Source organism: Plecotus auritus (genome assembly GCF_963455305.1).
Source record: "Plecotus auritus genome assembly, chromosome: 1".
Lineage (NCBI taxonomy): Eukaryota > Metazoa > Chordata > Mammalia > Chiroptera > Vespertilionidae > Plecotus > Plecotus auritus.
The window spans coordinates 20,575,222-20,594,155 of NC_137770.1; the positions used below are offsets into that span (position 1 = coordinate 20,575,222).

Consider the following 18,934-nt stretch of genomic DNA (forward strand, 5'->3'; position numbering starts at 1 on the left):
CATTGATGCAAAGCTTCATTTTAGGCTTTATCAAAGGCAAGGCTATCAGGTGGCAAGATTTTTTTTTTTTTTTTAATTTTCAATGGGAATCCATTTCTAAACTCTTGATTTCCAGATACCTGTTTCAAGAATGTGCTTTTTATGCAAGGCAAAGAATCCTGTTTCTCTACAATTCGGAGCCCAGCGAAATTCATTGTCTGAATCCCATCAAGCTTTGCCTGCTCCAGCCATTCCAAGCCCCTGCACCAAAGGAGCCCCTTCCCCGCCTTTCCCAGGCCACATTCATGCTTGAGCACAGTGGAAACCGATTTCGGAGTTACATCTTAAAGTGTGTGTGCTAAAGCATCGCCTTTTCAAAGTAACCTTTGCATTAAGCCCTGGAATCTAATTACTCAAGTGTTATTTGCCTCCCCAAAGTACCCATGCCTGTGCAGGTTGTTTAAAGTTCAGGAAGTATTAACAAAAGGAGTCAGAAGCAAGATCTCAAGCTCTGCCTCTGAGGAAGCTCCCCATCTGCGTCTTGCCTCTCCCTCCTCCTGGGTGTGCCCGCCTGCCTGGGAAGGCCAGTGAGTAACCTGCACATTTTTTTTTTTTTTCATCTTGGCCCTTCCCACCCAGACGAGAGGACAGAGTGGCAGACAGGCAGGCAGACGGCGGTGAGTCCTGTTCAGGCATGCATGGAGCATACCTCTACCCGCACCCACGTCCTGGACCCCTCGCCACCCTCACCCCACTCCAGGAGGAGCCAGAGCCCGTGTGAGGGTCCAGAGGGGACCTCCACTCCCAATGGTAAGGCTGCCAGCAGAGGGACCACTTCATTCATTTTCTTTGCTTTGGGGTTGGCTTTTCTTTTCTATTGTGTTTAGACGGGAGAGTTTCTGATGGAATGGAAGGGTTTTGTTTGGTTGATTCGTTAGTTCTCAGTCATCCCAAGAAAAAGAAGTGTCTTTTCCCAGCAGGATTTATTAGAACTTGTAACCTGATAGCCTGGCCTTGAAACAAAACTTAATGTACTAATTACCTCTGGTTAGTACAACTTACCCTTTTGGCCCTGTAAGGGGGAAAGAAATTAAAGACTACATTGCTTATCAAATACGTTTTGAAGAATGAAAAGTGCTAAGGATCGTGGGCATTTTATGAGCACCTCTGACTAGTTGAAAAGTAGCTTCAATTGTTGTCATAGCTTTAATATAGATCACGATGACGTTTTGCCTCCAAACAAAACAAACCAAGCAAACAGAAAACCCTTTTTAAAAGATTTTCGTGTTGAATGAAAGATGCCAGCGGAAGGGTTTGAGTAAAAGAGTTTAAAGATACGTTGGTCTAATTAAATATAGATGAACATGGCAGTATTGAATTAAATCTGTGGTGCTCTGTGAAGAAAACAGATGCTCAATGTGGGATTCATGTGGGATTTAAGGGAGAAAACAGAGATCTTTGTATGGTGTGTCGAGAATTCTTTGAGGGGAGGGTTGGAAGGCACATGGAGGAGGCTGGGGAGCAGGTTTGTTGTGGGGGGCTGTTGCCAGGCCTTCTCCTTCAACTGCTGTGGGTGAGAGAGTTATTCACAGTCATCAAGCGCTGCATTGTTAACAGGCTTCTGATTTCAATATTTATTCCAAACGCAGGCTATGGATTGCATGGGCATAGAAGCAATACAACTTATTCTAAACACAAATTATTGCCAAGAGGTTATGGTTCAATTCCCGGTCAAGGCACATGCCCAGGTTGTAGGCTTGATCCCCAGTGGGGTGGGGAGTGTGCAGGAGGCATCAGATAAATTATTCTCTGTCATCATAGATGTTTTATGTCTCTCTCCCTCTCCCTTCCTCTCTGAAATCAATAAAAATATTAAAAAATAAATAAACTCAAACTATTGGATTGTATGGGCAGATGAAGGAATACAACTTATCCCAAACACAGGCTAAGGATTGCATGGGCATGGAAGAAATACAACTGCTGCCTCTGGTGCTGGCCGAGCCCAAACTTTCATACCTGGGGAGAGCTCAAGAAAAAGGCTGTCGGAAAGAGAAGGCTATGGTAACGCTAATTCGATACTATACTACGTACGTAGTCCATCTGAGACGGCCCTGTTCTTTGAACAGACTCGAGGAATTATGTCCTGATGACATTAGAGTGTGAAGATGCTGAGCTAAGGGGTTTTATAGGAGAATGGTGCAGGGAACTGCCCAGGCCAGAGGCACTCCCATGACACATGTGGAAGTTTGGCCTGTGCCCAGGTATCTCTACGAATGCAGCAGTTTCTTTCTTGGCACCGCTGTGTGGGCAACTTAAGGATTCTCTGTTAGGAGCAACCTACATTTACCATATGTAGGTTTTTAGATCAGCAAAAAACAACAGCCCTAAAAATTGGTGTACCAAAAAAAGGTAGGAAGGGCACAGGCAGGGTGCAAACCCGCTTCTTAGAGTGCATACCCCTCTGCTAAGTTTTAGGAAAGTATAGTATGTTTTCTTGTTGAAATCAATAACTCTTTGTCATTGCCGTTATAATGTTTCTGTGATAATAATGCCAGTAGTCTGCTTCCTTATAGCTTAGGTTTCCCTTTGGCTAATATATCTAAAGCATAGAGTGACTGCAGCCCAATCAGCCAGCTCTTTAGAAGGTGATCCAAGAATGCCACTTATTTTGTAGCCGAGTGAGCAAGAAGGGGGTGGGAACAATTATGATGATTTTACTGGAGATTCGAGGTTTAAATTTGTGACTCTTTTCAGTTATGATTGAAAATCAAGTGGATGCCACCCCAAGCCAACCATGGGCGTAACAATACTGGTAACCATCTGGCCCCCATAGGCATATGCACTTTGGATACTATGCATTAGGGCAGTGGTCAGCAAACTCATTAGTCAACAGAGCCAAATATCAACAGTACAATGATTGAAATTTCTTTTGAGAGCCGAAAACCGACTTCTGCGCATGGGCCACCAAGTTTCAATCACACTGTATGTGCACACCCGCACATGGTATTTTGTGGAAGAGCCACACTCAAGGGGCCAAAGAGCCGCATGTGGCTCGTGAGCCGCAGTTTGCCGACCACTGCTTAGGGTATAGAAACATCGTTATCCCTCCCAAACCCACTTCTCTCCCAGACTCAGTGCTCAGGGACAGAATCCAGTGTAGAGGAGAGTGGGCAGTGTTTGCTATTTTTTAAAAGCATGTTTTTATTGATTTTAGAGATAGAGGAAAGGAGAGGAATAGAGAGATAGAAACATCGATGAGAGAGACATCTATTGGCCGCCTCCTGCACACGCCCAACTGGGGATTAAGCTCTAATCCTGTCATGTGCCCTGGCCGGGAATTGGGCCGTGACCTCCTGGTTCATAGGTCGATGCTCAACCACTGAGCCACACTGGCCGGGCAGCAGTGTTTGCTATTGATGGCCAATTCTGCAGTTTCAGAATTTCCTAGGGTTTCTTCATAAACTAAGTTGAGTGTGGTTTCTTCTTGAATCTGGCGTTTCTGAGGCATCTTCATGGTGAATCTAGCATTTCTTTTTCTTTCATCGTGTTTTCATGCACTCCTTTTGTTTAGTCTTTTAAGCAGTGACCCTACCAGGCAGATTGAAAACTGGCCTTACAAATGGGAACCAAACTGGGAACTTTCAACAACCTTGCCTTTGAGCAGCATATGCTTTCTTTCTCCTCCCACTCTCTGTATCCCAGCCCAGCCTCTGCCACTTCTCTGTCATCCTGTGTTTTCTGGAATTCATTTCTCTACCACCCCCTGCTGTCCCAGACCTCACAAGTAGGTGTTTAGAGAACTGAGTGGAGCTAACCAAAAGGTCATGGTGATTTTTTTTTTTTAAACCAGAAAGCAGTACCCTGGTTGTAGGGATGCTATAATAACTATAGCTGTGAGTTCAGCCACCGTAGTTTTAGTGCATTTCCTAAGTGGTCACAGTCGGGGCAAGGGCTAGCGAACTAGGGATATAAAGTGAAGAGGGCTTAGCCACAGCTGGTGGCTAAAGTATCATTAGCCCCAGCCTGTAATCTTCAGTGAGCTCCAGTTTCCTGCTCCTCGGGCTTTTTGCTGGTCTGAGATGTTATCTTTTTCCTGTAATATTTCTTACTACGCATCGGTGCTCCCGTTGATGCCTTGGATCCTTTAGAGGATGCAGCCCTGATCCTTCGGCCACATTTCATCTGTAGGCACATCCCAAGCCAGGAAGAGACATCACAGAGACACTTGCCCTGAACAATCCCCATGAGGATGGCATGTCATCCACACCACCTTTAAAGCCCCTGAAGGATAATATTAAATAGTGCTGAGCCCTGGCCAGTTTGCTCAGTTAATGGACTGTCAGCCTGCAGCCCAAAGGGTCCTGGGTTTGATTCCAGTCAAGGGCACATACCTCGGTTGCAGGCTCCTACCTGCAGGGCCCTGGGCGGCATGCAGGAGACAACCAATCGATGTGCTTCTCTCACATCACTGTTTCTGTCTTTCCCCCTCCTTTCCACTTTCTCTAAAAGATCGATGGAAAAAATATCCTTGGGTGAGGATTAATAAAAATAAGTAATGAATAAAATAATGAATAAAATAGTGCTGAGTCAGATTCCTTTTGCTTTAGTTTGACACCAAGATCTTGAGGATTAAGTAAGATGCGTTTGTGTGCAGGCAGTAGAAATGAGGAATAGCTGATTCAATTTCAATCTGGGGATTTTATAGTACTTGAGATTAGAGTGAAAAGTTTGGCCTACACTTAGAAACCGCATTTGGCTGCAGGTGATCTTTATCTCCCATTACATTAGGTGTGTAATAAATTGGTTGTCAAAATGGCCCCAGTGATTCCCCTCTTTGAATCTAGTTCCTTGTGATATGGCTTTGTAGCTCTTTTTATCAGGTAGAGTCTGGCCCAGCTGGTGTGGCTCAGTGATTGAGTGTCGACCTGTGAACCAGAAGGTCACAGTTCGATTCCTGGTCAGGACACATGCCTGGGTCGGGGGCTCGATTCCCCAGTAGGGGGCGTACAAACGATCAATGATTCTCTCTTGTCACTGATGTTTCTATCATTTCTCCCTCTCCCTTTCTCTCTGAAATCAATTAAAACAACAACAACAAAAAGAAGTAGAGTCTGTTTCCCCAGCCCCCGAACCTGAGCTTGGCCTTATAACTTACTTTGGCCTGTAGAATGCGCAGAAGTAAAGGTATGCATTATACTGGACCCCAGCCTAGGTCTTAAGAGGCCTCGCATACTTCTGCCTATCCCCTCAGAATCCAGTCCAGTTACCATACGGACACTCCTGGACTTGCTGTGTCCCAGAGACCCTTGTCACCCAGGTGACAGCAATCTTATACCAGATAGGTGTGTGAGTGAGGCAATCCTAGACCAGCCAGCTGACCTCACACCTGAGTGGGCCCAGCAGAGCTCTGACAGACTGATCCAGGTCCACAGACTTGTGAGCATAATCAGTGCTTATCATTTTAAGCTACTTGTTTTGGAATAGTTTGTTATGCTAACAATAACTAATGGGTACACGTGGTCACCTGGAGATGGTCCTTCTATGTTCAGTTTTGGGTCTATTAATGTCATCATAAATGCTTAGCACAACTCAGCATGAGACTCAGTCACTGGATGGAGGGATTCTATTGCGGGATGCAATTCTTGTGATCATCAGCATTACTTTGAGACCTTTTAACAACCCAGACACCTGGGCCTTGTGCCAGAGTATTCAGCTAAATATAGATGAGAACTAGGAATCTATAATTTAGAAAGTTCTGGTGATTGATTACCCTGGCCATGTGGCTCAGCTGGTTCAGTGTCATCCCATGCACCAAAAGGTCACAGGTTAGATTCTGGATTGGGGCATGTGCGCGGTTGCAGGCTCGGTCCCCAGTGGGGCCATGCAGGAGGCAGTCGATTGATGTTTTCACATCAATGTTTCCCTCTCCTTTCCTCTCTCACTAAAACCAATAAAGACTTTTTTGTTGTTGTTTAAGAAAAGGAAGTTCTGGTGATTGGCTAGGATTGAAAACCAATAATCCAGTGTTTTTGTCAGTCCCTTTCATTACTAAAAGTTGCAATGATTCCAGTTCACCTTTACTTAAGTAACGACAGTGATGTGGTTCAGAGTTCATTTCTGACTTGGTATACTTCCAGCTGCATAAGTAAACTTTGTAATCACCTTTGGGCTAAAGCACATTGACCTGGTCCTAGATGAGAAAAAAATTCACAGGTGCAGATTGATGGCTGGAACTATGTATTGCTTATCATTGTGTCCCCTGGGAATTAGAACATTTATTCATGGCCTCCATGAATAAATCTTGGGCATTGGGGATGTAATAGGATCCAGCATTGAGGACTGTATAGTCTAATGGCGGGGAAAAAAATCAGAGATCCATTACTAATGTGTTAAGAAAACAAAGCAAACAGTGTTTTAACCTTTAAAGTGCAGGTGGATTTTTACTATAGTAGGTCTATCAGTTAGCTGTTGCTATAAAAATGCTGCATTACAGACAACCACAAACTCTCAGTGGCCTCCAATCATATGCTTTTATTAACTCCTATGCCTGCAGGTTGGTGTGGGGAGAACCAGCTGATTTGGCTGGGCTTACCTGGAGTTTCCTCCACATGTCTCTCATCCTCTTTCTGGGACAGCTGTCAGCTTGGGCATGTTCTCAGGGCTGTGTAGAGACACAAGAGCACAAGCCACCAGGAGCAAGCTCATTTCAAGCTTCTGGTGATGTCATCAAGCTATTAACATCCTGTTGGTCAAAACAAGTTGCACGGCCAAGCCCATGGTCAAAGGGCAGGGAAACTTATATTTGCAGAGATAAACTGCTAAGTCATGTGGCATTGGGCATGGACAGTGAGAGAGGTGAGGAATTAGGGCCGTGAAGGTAAGCCTTCGTGTTGGGAGAGGACATGTGAGGGAGCTTCACTTTCTCCTGTTGAGAAATGCTGGTGAAGTCATAGCTAGGTCCCAGAGTAACCAAGAGGCAGAAAGTGTCCATCAAATGGAAGCAGCCTGTTCCTTGTTATGTGCAAGAAGTGTCAGACTCTTGGCTACTATGATCTAGCCAATGGAATTTTAAAGGGAAAAGAATTCCTGCAAGTACCCCAAACTTGGTAGGCACGGAGTACCGTTCTATTGGCACTGGCATCTCAATAGAATTCCTCCATTTCCACCCTCACCCCATCCTCCACAATGTAAAGGCCATGGGTCACTAGGCTTGGTTGCCCACTGCCCACTTCCAGGAGGGGCATTATTTAGAGTCGAGTCTTCAAATTATGCAACATCCCTGTGCTATCATCACGTCTTTCTGAAGCAAAAAGTTTCCGTTTAGTCCAAACATTTGGGACCATTTCCCAAACCCTAGCCCAACGCTGCTATGGTTAAAAGAGATTTTGGTGAATATCCCTCCCTGATGGCCTATCTTCCCCCGATTTGTTTTGTGAAAGGCTTGTAGCCTATGCCTCTGATTCAGATAAGAAACCAGTTTTCTAAAATATGATTGAGGTTCTCAGATAGTCTCCAGGGTAAAAACCATGTTATACAGGGTTTTACTGAGAATAATAATGGTGTACTTTATTACAGGCCACTGATTTACTAGTGTAAGCATTGCTGTTGATGACTCTGTGCCTTTGGAACCGTGTGATGTATCAAATATACCTGGGAGGAAACGGGGGTGCAGAGGATTAGGTAACTTCCCTGAGACCACGTCTACTGGCCAACCAAGATTAGCAACCTGTCCTTTTGGTGTTTCAGCTTTTGTCTGGCAATCTTATTGATGCTGTCTTCTTTCACAAAAGGCCCATGAGGATATCATTACCTACTGAGTTTATTCTCCTAAGAAACCCTGCCCTCCCAGTATTTATGCTCCATGGGAAACAAGGAAGCCTGGCAGCGAGGTGTTCAATAATAATGAGATTTCCCACCGCAGTGTTAGGGGAAGTAAACTGGATTAAAGGTACTTTCTAAGCGGCATTTCCTGAGCTTACTATTTTGGCCACAGAAATAAATTGGGGTGGGGACTGTTTAGAAGATCTCCTCATGGTTGAGCTTCTTTTTGTGTATTTTCTGAGCCCTCCCTGCCATTTCTGTTGCCTGGTGACTGTTCAGCAATTGGTTGCAATTGTTCTCTGACAGTGTTATTTCTATTTTATGTGGGAAACTGATTTGATTAAACAACTCATTTAAACTAATGCTTTGTAGGAGGCATGATATAAGTGGAGCCAGCATTTCTATTGTATTTTTGTTGTCAAATTCACATATGCAAACAAGCAAATAATTGCAGTGGGGCTGAATATATAGGGTCTTTTATAATTAACAAATAAGCTGGTTATCTTGGATAGGTTGTTTCTATTCTGGTGATGGCTTTGCTGAAAACCTCATGGGTCTCCCATACAACGCTGATGCTGCATAATATATTGTTCTTTTAGCAATGATTTAATCTCTTACCCCTCCTCTTGCTCAGTGCCTAGGGCCAAGTCTGCATTGTTTACCACTGGAAACCTAGGAGCCAGCATAACAGAATCTAAATTAATAGCTGTTGAGTGAATGAAGGAGTGAGTGAATGCTAAGACTATATCATCTAGCTCCTAAGAAAAATTTAGGACTTTATTCCCCTAGGTGCTTCTGCCCCTGAGAAAGGGCAGTGAAGGGTTAATGTTCTCCTTGGAGCTGGAGGGATTTGGATATGGATCTCACAGAGCTGCTCGTTCACATCACATTCTTTCTGCTACTATAGCAACAGGTTGAGAATTTTGCCGGCACTGCCTACGTTGGAAATGCCTGTGTGCAGGCGACTCCATTGTCTGGGGGACAACTGTTTTTTCTATGATGTTTCAATGGAGCAGCTTCTTTGCAGAGACAGAGAAGCCAACACAAAGCAGGGGCTAAGAATCAGGGAGAGACAGAGAGAGATCTTGTTTTGATTGGAGGGACATTGCCAACCTTTTGTCCCCTGAAGAGGTGTGAGGCTGGGAAGGAATCAAGGTTTAATCCTTTCTAATGAGGATTAAACCATCTTTTTCTCCCTTCTTAATGAGGCCTCTCTTCTGAGAGACACCCCCTGGCAGCACTTAGAAAACTTTTGCTCACTACCATTGCTTAATTGAGTGATAGTCAGGCGCCTGGATTACTGCCCGGGTTCACCTCTAAGTGTGGAGATCCAGAATTTATCAGAATGTAGGTTTCTCCCTCTGCATTCAGCAGTTCTAATCAACTCTGCACCTGCGTTGCTTACTGAGAAGGAAGGACAGCTAGCCAAGAGTGAGCAATGGAGGTGTTCGTTTTTACTGGGTGGAGCAGTGTCGTAAAGGGAGGAAAAAGAATGAGGAAGCTGTTGGGAAAAGTTGCTTAGGTGGTATTAACTTCCCAGGAGGCTGCACGGGCTCTTTAAAAATGCCCAGCCTAGCCCTAGCTGGTTTGGCTCAGCAGATAGAGCATGGGTCTGTGGACCAAAGGGTTCCAGGTTCATTTCCGGTCAAGGGCACGTGCCCGGGTTGCGTGCTCAATCCCCAATAGGGGGTGTGCAGGAGGCAGCCAATCAATGATTCTCATCATTGATGTTTCTATCTCTCTCTCCCTTTCCCTTACTCTCTGAAATCAATAATATTAATAAAAAAATGCCCAGCCTGTTACTAAGGGCTCCTTCCTGTGTAGTCTCAGGTGTGGTGACTGTCAGAGCTCAGGGCTAATTGTAGTTCTTGCTGGCCTAATGGATGAAATCGGTGGGCATTCAGTATCACTTTGGGTTGACTTTTCACATGGCCACCTTACCGGTATGCTTCTCCATGTTGTTTTTATTTTGCACACAGATGGGGAAATCTGCCTGGTTTACTCTTAATACATTTTGATAAAAAATACTTGAACATATTGAACCATTCTTCAGAAGCAGCACTGTATTAAAAGTTTAATTTTAAAAACCTTTTATCCCCAACCCACTGCATACTGTTTGAATATGTATGGGATAAGCCCTTGATCTTGTGTGGGCTAAAAAAAAAGTAATACTTTTCTTCCCACCTTCTAAATTCTTCTAGCTGGGCTATTACATTAACAGAGACAGATTAATAAGAGAAAATAAAATTATAATACATGTGCATAGGAAATTCACATATGCATGAAGAGTACAAAGACAGACCTGGCCAGTTTGGTTCAGAGGGTAGAGTGTTGGCCCGAGGACTGAAGGGTCCCAGGTTCGATTCCAGTCAAAAGTATGTGCCTCGGTTGCAGGCTCGATCCCCAGCCCTAGTCGGGGCACATGCAGGAGGCAACCAATCCATGTGTCTCTCTCACATCAACGTTTCTCTCGGTCTCTCCCCCTCCCTTTCACTCTCTCTTAAAAAAAAAAAAAAGGTACAGCCGAAACCGGTTTGGCTCAGTGGATAGAGCGTCGGCCTGCTGACTGAAGGGTCCCGGGTTCGATTCCGGTCAAGGGCATGTACCTTGGTTGCGGGCACATCCCCAGTGGGGGATGTGCAGGAGGCAACTGATCGATGTTTCTCATCGATGTTTCTAGCTCTCTATCCCTCTCCCTTCCTCTCTGTAAAAAAAAAAAAAAAGGTACAAAGATAGTGAGGCAACCTTGGGTATATATGACATTTTGGACAAAGGAGAAAAGGTTGAGTGGGGACTGGGTATAAGATTTCAGAAGGGAGAATGGGTGATTTACAGGTAGTTGAGGAAGAGCTGAACACATATGGCAGGCAAATTGTTGGTAGGCAACTCAGAAACAATGGGACACAAGGGGTATCTAGCTAAGGGGCACCTGCCCATAATCCTCTTGTTTTCCACACTTAATTCAAATTAGGCTAAGGTGAAATCCTCAGAGTTCCTTCCTGAAGCAGGTTTCTCAGTCTGAATCTCTTGGGCAGGAAAGTTTCTGAGTCTTGTTTCTTAATAACCATCTTAAACTCGATATCCCAAAAGGCAGCTTCAGGGCGATAAAACTTTGGTTCCCTTCAATCTTGATGTCTCCAGAGTCCTGCCGTCACTGCCTTTAAGTCTGTTTTGGCCACAGAAACTGCCTTTCTAGTTGTGAGGGACGACCAAACGACTGAGCAGCAAAGCGTGCTTCCAAGAGCTCTGGGCTGGGAGCTGGAGCGGCCTTGTGCAGCTCATGTGGGGATTGTAATCTCATTACTTGTAAAATTAAAGATTCAGATGACATTTCTAGGATTTCTTTTACACCTCTCCCACACACACGAAAAGTGGTACTCCAGTTATTTTAAAGTAGAAAAGCCTGTGCTTTGCTGCATGCTTTACAAGTGTAACTCCCTTAACTCCTACTCATATTCAGATCTTTGCTTCAGTGTCTCCTCCTCCAGGAAGCCTACCATGACCCCCAGGCTAGATGAGGATTCCAGCCTATGTTTTCTGATAAGCGTGTTCTTTCTTTCATCACAGTTTGTAATGATCTATTTCTTGGTGTGTGTGTTTTTTAAATTGATTTTAGAGAGAGAGAGGAAGGGAGAGGAAGAGAGAAACACTGATGTGAGAGCAGAACATCATTTGGCTGCCTCCTGCATACCCCCCAGTGGGGATCAAGCCCACAACCCTGGGCATGTGCCCTGATTGGGATTCAAACTAGTGACCTCTCAGTGCATGGGCTGACACTCAACCAATGGGCTACACTGGCCAGGGCTATTTCTTGGAGTTGTTTTTTTTTAAAATACATTTTTATTGATTTCAGAGAGAGGAATGGAGAGGGAGAGAGATAGAAACATCAACGATGAGAGAGAATCATTGATCGGCTGCCTCCTGCATGCCCCCCACTGGGGATTGAGCCCCCAACCCAGGCATGTGCCCTGACCGGGAATAGAACCGTGACTTCCTGGTTCATAGGTCAACGCTCAACCACTGAGCCACGCCGGCCAGGCTCTTGGAGTTTTTAAAAATCAGTTTTCTCTCATGCCCACAAGACTCAGGACTATGTGAGGCAAATGCCCAAACTGTTCACCATTGATTCTGCATATTGAAGGCATGTAATAAAGCTGTGTTGAATGAAGGTGCTGCATTAGGCTTAATAGAAGGTGCAAAGATGACTATATCTCAGTCTCTGCTTTCAAGGACCTTAAAATTCACTTTCCCTATTTCTCTTCTCCTACCATCTCACCTCACACCCAAAATATGCTGGGAGAAATTAAAACAAAACCAAAACACTGGATTATGGTCACTGATCTGATCATGAGATAGGTTTGTGGGGGTCAAGAAAGCAACTTTTCTCCCACCTTTCTAAGTTCTGGCTGGGCTGATAATCATGAGACCCATTAACAGGAGAAAATGTCCAAATTTTACTATGGATATGCAGGCAGGGGTGCCATAAGAATATGAGATCTGAAGACACATAGGGCAGTTGAGGTTCATATGCCATTTTAGATAAAGGAGGGGAGGTCAGGGATCTGGGATTTCAAAGAGAAGGCAGATACTTTACAGGTAGACCAGAAAGAACAAATGCTGTGATAAACAAAGTCTTGCTGGGTAACCAGCAAGCAGTGGGACCTAGGGAAGTTCCACTCTCAGGTTCTACTAGATTCTCCCCGTCTGCCACCTTTAGTTTATTTTATGATGCTGAGATGATGCGCCCTTCCTGTAAGCAGTTTTACTATCTGAATTCCTTTCAGCAGGTAAGGGGGAGGTGACAAATTCTTTCTGAGTCATTGGTTTCTTAATAACTAGCTTAAAATCAATACTCCAAAAGTCATATTTTGGGGTGGCAAAACTTGGGCCTCTGTCAAGTTTTAATTTTCCTTGATTGGACTGATTAGTCTTTTGTGACAGAATCCATGAACTGAAGCAAGGCCCAGGAAGGGTAGAAGAACAGAAGGTATGGAATGTATAGAATGGATGCGATGGACTGAAAATAAAGGAAAGTGCCCAGTTGACATGGCTCAGTGGTTGAGCGTCATCCTATGAACCAGGTGGTCATGGTTCGATTCCTGGTCAGGGGCACATGCCCGTATTGTGGGCTTGATCCCCAGTAGGGGGCTGCAGGAGGCAGACAATCAATGATTCTCTTTCATCATTGATGTTTCTATTTCACTCTACCTCTCCCTTCCTCTCTGAAATCAATAAAAATATATTTTTAAAAAAATATATAGGAAAGAAAGAAGGAGGAAGAGGGGAAGGAGGAGACCAGGATAACAAGAGGAGTGAAAGCATGGGGCTCTGTCTTTTTAAATAATTTGCCTGTAAGGGTTCTTCTCTTTTGACTGCCAGGCTTTACAAGCAAGGGCATGTTTCTTGAAAAGCATTCTTACCCAAAGTGTTTAATAATGGCACAAAGAGTTTGCTTCCAAAAGATGATTGATTACATACACAAAAAGTTAACCTGACTAGACTCCAGAAATGTCTTTGCTTTAAAAGCTAGAAAAACACCAATTTCCAAAATAACTGTCAGGTTCCTGTAAATCAGTATAGTGTGATCAATACAGGCAAATGCATCAAGAAACCAGAGCTAGGCAGTACACATTTAAACAGTTGGGGGGGAGGCATTTGATTTAAACACCAAACCCAATCTAGATACTAGGAAGGAGCAGCAAGAATTCCTTAGGTAGGAGGCATGGTGGCTGTTTATCCTGGTCTCACTGAGTTTGTAATTTGCAGGAAAAGTGATTTAGGAGAGTTTTACTAAGTTGCAGTAGAAAGTATGAAATCTCAAACTTCCAGAAGCCAGTGCAGCCTCAGTTTATCTTGAGAACAGGTATAGAGGGTCTGAGCAGGTGTGACAGGTGAAGTTCCTCTTCTGACCCCTCTCCCTAGGAGGGTGTCAGTAGCCTACCATGGTGCTTGGTCTATGTGGGAGCTTAAACCCCAGCCAGAATGTATCCCACCCAAAGCCATTTCAGAAAAAGAAGAATGACTATAAAACAATCCATAATCTCCTTTCTCTATGAGGAGGAAGGAATTTTAGCCAAGAATGCAAGGTGTGCCTTGAGCTTTGTGCATACACTGCCACAAATTCAACACACACACACACACACACACACACACACACACACATACACACACACGCACTGCTTACTCACCTACTTAGATGGAGATAGTATGGTATGCTATGTTGACCAAAGGCCAGGAAATAACTGTGTTGGGTTTTTTCAAGTAGCAAAACCAGAGGTTCATATGTCTCACTGGGCAATGTTATTGATTAAAACCTATACGACAAAGATAATACATGAGAATATGGTGCTTTCCTACCTGATGTCCCCTGGCTAGTTCCAGAGAAGGTCAGCGGTAAACAGTCTCTTGGAATTCTAGTGGTGCGCCTCTTTCTAGACCTGTCAGGAATAAATACCATTTTAACAAAATTCTTTCCAGAGCAAATCCCTTTGTTTTCACTGGCAAAGCCTCTTAAATCTCAGCTCTGCCACTTCTGACTGTACAGCTCGGGCATATTATTTAACCTCTCTGTGCCTCATTGCCTTCGTCTTTTTATACAATTAATAATATCTTGCTCTTACGATTCTTATGAGAAGTAAAGGTCACCTCAGAAAAGTTTTTTGCATGGTGCCTGGCACATAATATGAATTAAAGAATTGTTTTTGCTTTTAATATGATAAAGAGGCATCTCAGCCTTTTCCCTTCTCCTTTGCCCCTCCTGAATTAGAAACACCCCTTGACATTTGGTCCTTCTCAGTATCAAGGTTCTGTCCTGATGAGTGCTGAGCAGAGATGGTTGTGCAAGAATGGGGCAATGAAGGCCTCTGCCCGTATTCTTCTACCCGCTCCTACTCCATTGCTCTTTCCTGTATACCATACTACTTTACCTGCCAATGACTGGAAACAAAACTCGGTGCAATACAAAAAGGAGTACAAATTTAGCTCTATCTTCCAGGAAGTGGGAATCTAAGTTCCAGTGGGAATAATTTTTTCCTGTTCTCCAAGTCTTAGGACTTGCACTTGCCATTCAGCTCAAATCCTAGCTCAAACCTACCACTCGAACCAATGCCTGACACAGAGCAGGCGCTCCAGGGATATCAGTTAACTTGACCGTGGAAGACAGGTAGTCATCGAAACATATGGCGCTTAGAGGAAAACACTTAAAAAAATCAAAGAGCAAGTCCAGAATCAAACTTTCTGAGCCATCCTATCTCATGACTTTCAGGCTTGAGAGGAAAGGATGTGAATCACTGGACCTGGAAAGAAGGCACAGGGGAAGGAAATGGGAGATTTCCTGTCCATCTCCACTGTGAACAAACTGTCAACACAATGCAGCTGAATAGCATGACCAGGACCCTGGGCTTCTGTAGCCCTGGTTTCCTGACCCCTCAAAGAGGGTGATCATCACACATTGAATGAAGTGATATATCTATATAGCACATGGATTTATGACCTAGCATGTGGTAAGTACTCAATAAATAAATATTAGCTGTGATTAGCTCAGGAATAACAACACCTGGATGCTCAGCCATTTCTCAGTTCTACAGAACTTAAACTTGAATACTGCCCATTGCTCACCTGTTGACCACATTAGCATCAGGAGGTACTCTGTCTGTCTGCAGCCCTATCTAGTCTTGATGGTTCATAAGTTAGAATTAAATGACCCATTTTGAGGGTTCTCAGATATTTTTCTATTGTTACTATAGATGGTGAGAAAGAAAGCATATATGACAAGCAGGCACATCACATGACTTCAAGATAATACTGTAACATCTTTTTCTTTGGCCTGAGTTCATATTTTATCATTTCTTTCATTTGTGTCCCATCAAAGCAATGTCACGTTCTTCATTCTGGTCAGAGTGGGGTGGGTCACACTGATTTCTTTCATAATAAAAAAGCAGAAGAATGGATATGAAGTACAGAGTTTTAAAGACAGGACAAACTTAAGATCACCTAATCTAACCCTTCACTTTACAGAACTGGAAATTGAGGTCCACAGGTATTCAGTAAATTCTCCAAGTGGCAGAAGGATAGGTCTTTCAGCCCTAAATCAGGGTCCTGAATATGTGGTGTTTTGGTTTATTGACCTTCCAAAGTGACCTTGGATGTAAAACAATTGGGGAGTCATTGTTTTGAAATGTAAGGGTCGTCATCTGTGAGGAGGATTCTAAGACTAGATAACAAGACCTTTGACCCCGTTTCTTCCTGTCTTTGGCACATTCTCTCTGACTCTCCATAGGAAATACACATCTGTCTATTATGCGAGAGAGGCAACAATGACAGAATGAACAGCTCCTGTTTTTCTGCTCTCCACAAACTCTGTTACTCTGTGCCCTTAGAGACAAAGTCATGATCAAAACAGATGCAGAAAGAATATTTCATAGTGGAACCACATTCTCTAGCAACTTCAAGAAAGGGGAGGTCTGCAAAGGAGCTGGATATTTATGAATAGATTTTCTCAAGGACAATTGATTAAGTGATTTTTTATTCTCTTAACCAAATGAAATTGTGAGATATATGTAGATCAACAAGAATGTATAATGTATTTCGAGAAAATATAGATTCAAGATGTACAGTTGGTCTAATCAAGATTCAACAAATTCTAGAATTAGCCAGGCTTGACTAAATTTTTCTCTCAATCTAGAAATTAATAGTTTAGATCCAATATTTGGCATCTCCTTTTTTGCTTGAAGCCACTTATAATAACTTACTTATCAAGCAACTGCTGTGCCAGGCACTATAGTGAATGCTTTTCATGAAATCTCATTTAATTTTATTGATAAGGACAGTTAGGCTCAGGATTCAGATTTGTGGGTGTTTGATGACCCATTTCTGTTTCCAGAGAAGCAGGGCAGGACATTCAAGATGTGCAGTTTTAGGCAAACACCAAGGAAAATTTGTTAATCCAGTTGCTGACCCAAATAAAGCTTTCCTATCAGAAGACCAGCCTGTTGTACCTGGCTGGCACTGCTCCAGAAACCAGCCCTTCTGAGTTGTAAAATTCCAGATTTTGCCTATTGAAGCAGCCTGTCTGTCCCTAATCCTCCCACAGTCCCTCAGGTAGAGTCTATGAGTGAAACATGTCCTTGAGAATTTATTTTTCCTCCTTCAGTTCCTTCATTTTTCATTAGACCAAAAGCTACCCTCTCTCTTCATGGCTCATTCCACCTCCCACGAGTTGCTAAGGATGGACTCAGAATAGCATAATTGGCTGGGCTTTGTCCAACACCAAGAGGCATACCTGTGAATAAATGCCCCAACTCAGTACATAGACTCTGTGATTGTGTTTTGTGTGCTGAGAGGCTTTTAAAAAATAATTTCTGATTGAGCTGGATTGGCTCAGTCGTGAGACGGTGTAAGTCATGACACTCACTAATGACTATGACAGTGCCTGAAGCTTATAAACTTGTGTTTGTGATGTGCTTTTAGAACCTTACATTCCAGAGTCAAAAGTGATTCTCCTTCCTTAGTCATAGTAATGAAAGCTGAAGATAGAAAGCTTCAAATACATCTACCAACCACACCGATCAGATAGAGTTAGTCCCTTCTTCTGCATAACGACATTGAGGCTCAAATTGGCTGTCTTGTGTTTAAGAGCAGACATTAGCAAGTGTCAGAATCCAGATTTCTCTGACTCCAAAGTCCATGCTCTGAACAGCTATGTTATATTGTCCCTTTTAGAAAAAGAGAAAATAAATTTATAGAAATTTACTCACCACCGTCGACTACAAGTGAGTTTTGACTTGAAACATAAAACCAGTCGACCTCAGGAATGAAGATTTGCCACCACTTAGGTCAAGACAACACTGCAGTTTCTGAAAACATTTCCAAAAGATGTAATCCAGATGCCTAACATTACACATAACTGCAGCAGTGCAAAATGAGCATGGCGCACCAGCTTAGATTCGTTTGGAGGTATAACTTCTATTGTTGTTTTTTAAGTCTCTCTTGGTAGTGTTGGCCTGCACTCATATTTTTCTAAAATATATTTTATTGATTTTTTACAGAGAGGAAGGGAGAGGAATAGAGAGTTAGAAACATCGATGAGAGAGAAACATCTATCAGCTGCCTCCTACACACCTCCCACTGGGGATGTGCCCGCAACCAAGGTACATGCCCTTGACCGGAATCGAACCTGGGACCCTTGAGTCCGCAGCCCAACGCTCTATCCACTGAGCCAAACCGGTTAGGGCTTCACTCATATTTTGTGAAGCATGAAGAGTCTGAAAGAGCGATTGTTGAGATGAATCTTCAGATACCATTCCAGTTATAACTCAGTGTTTCTATAGATTGGCACCTCCTCCCTCCATGCTGACTATTCAGGATAAATTTGATTTTTAGAGGTATTCCTTATTTAAATTATATTCCCCAAGTTTGCTTCTCTATTTAAATTATTGGTGCTCATTGTTGTCCCTGCTAGCTAAAGAAGATGGTAGTTACCATGCTTAGGCACAACAGCAGAGTTGCCTTCACATGATAATTTGTTATGGGGTTCATGCCCTGTTGTACCTTTTGATTGTCTGCTTTATTGCAGAACGCCCACTTTTAGCTAGATTTCCCCTTCTTCATTTCCCTAAGAGTCAATGAGTTAAAAATGAGTCAATGAGTTGTTTTTACTAATGTGGTGAGTGTCAAGGCAGAGTGAGCTCTGGGATGTCAGGAAGCTCATAGTTTTTTAAAGCTATACTGAAATCATGAAAGGAAGAAGATTGAGTTTTGAGAAGGTGGAGTTTCTTGTCTTTACAGTGTGACTGATCATGCAGGCCCTAGAATAACAATGCCTGGGTTTGAATTCTGACCCCATCCCTTCCTCATGGTGTGACCTTGGGCAAGTGACTTAACATCTCTGTGCCTCAGTTTTGTCATCTATAAAGAGATAATAGTAATACCTATCTCATTGGGTTGTTGGAAAGTTTAAACAAGATAATCCAGATTAAGTGCTCAAAACAGTGTTAGATACACAGAAAGTAGAAAATAAGTGCTTAGCCCTGGCCAGTATGACCAATGGTTAGAGCGTCGGCCCATGCACTGAAGGGTCTGGGGCTCGATTCCTGGTAAAGAGCACGTACCTGGGTTGCAGGTTTGATCCCTGGCC

General features: G+C 43.4%; 1 protein-coding gene across 1 annotated transcript in view; it reads left to right on the forward strand.

Annotated features, from left to right (window-relative positions):
* STON2 (stonin 2) overlaps positions 1–18,934 on the forward strand; it is a 144,604-nt gene that overhangs the window by 93,382 nt on the left and 32,288 nt on the right. Inside the window, exon 5 of the mRNA XM_080665585.1 lies at positions 619–789. Coding sequence (XP_080521711.1) covers positions 619–789 — 171 coding nt within the window. The remainder of the gene's footprint in view (positions 1–618; positions 790–18,934) is intronic.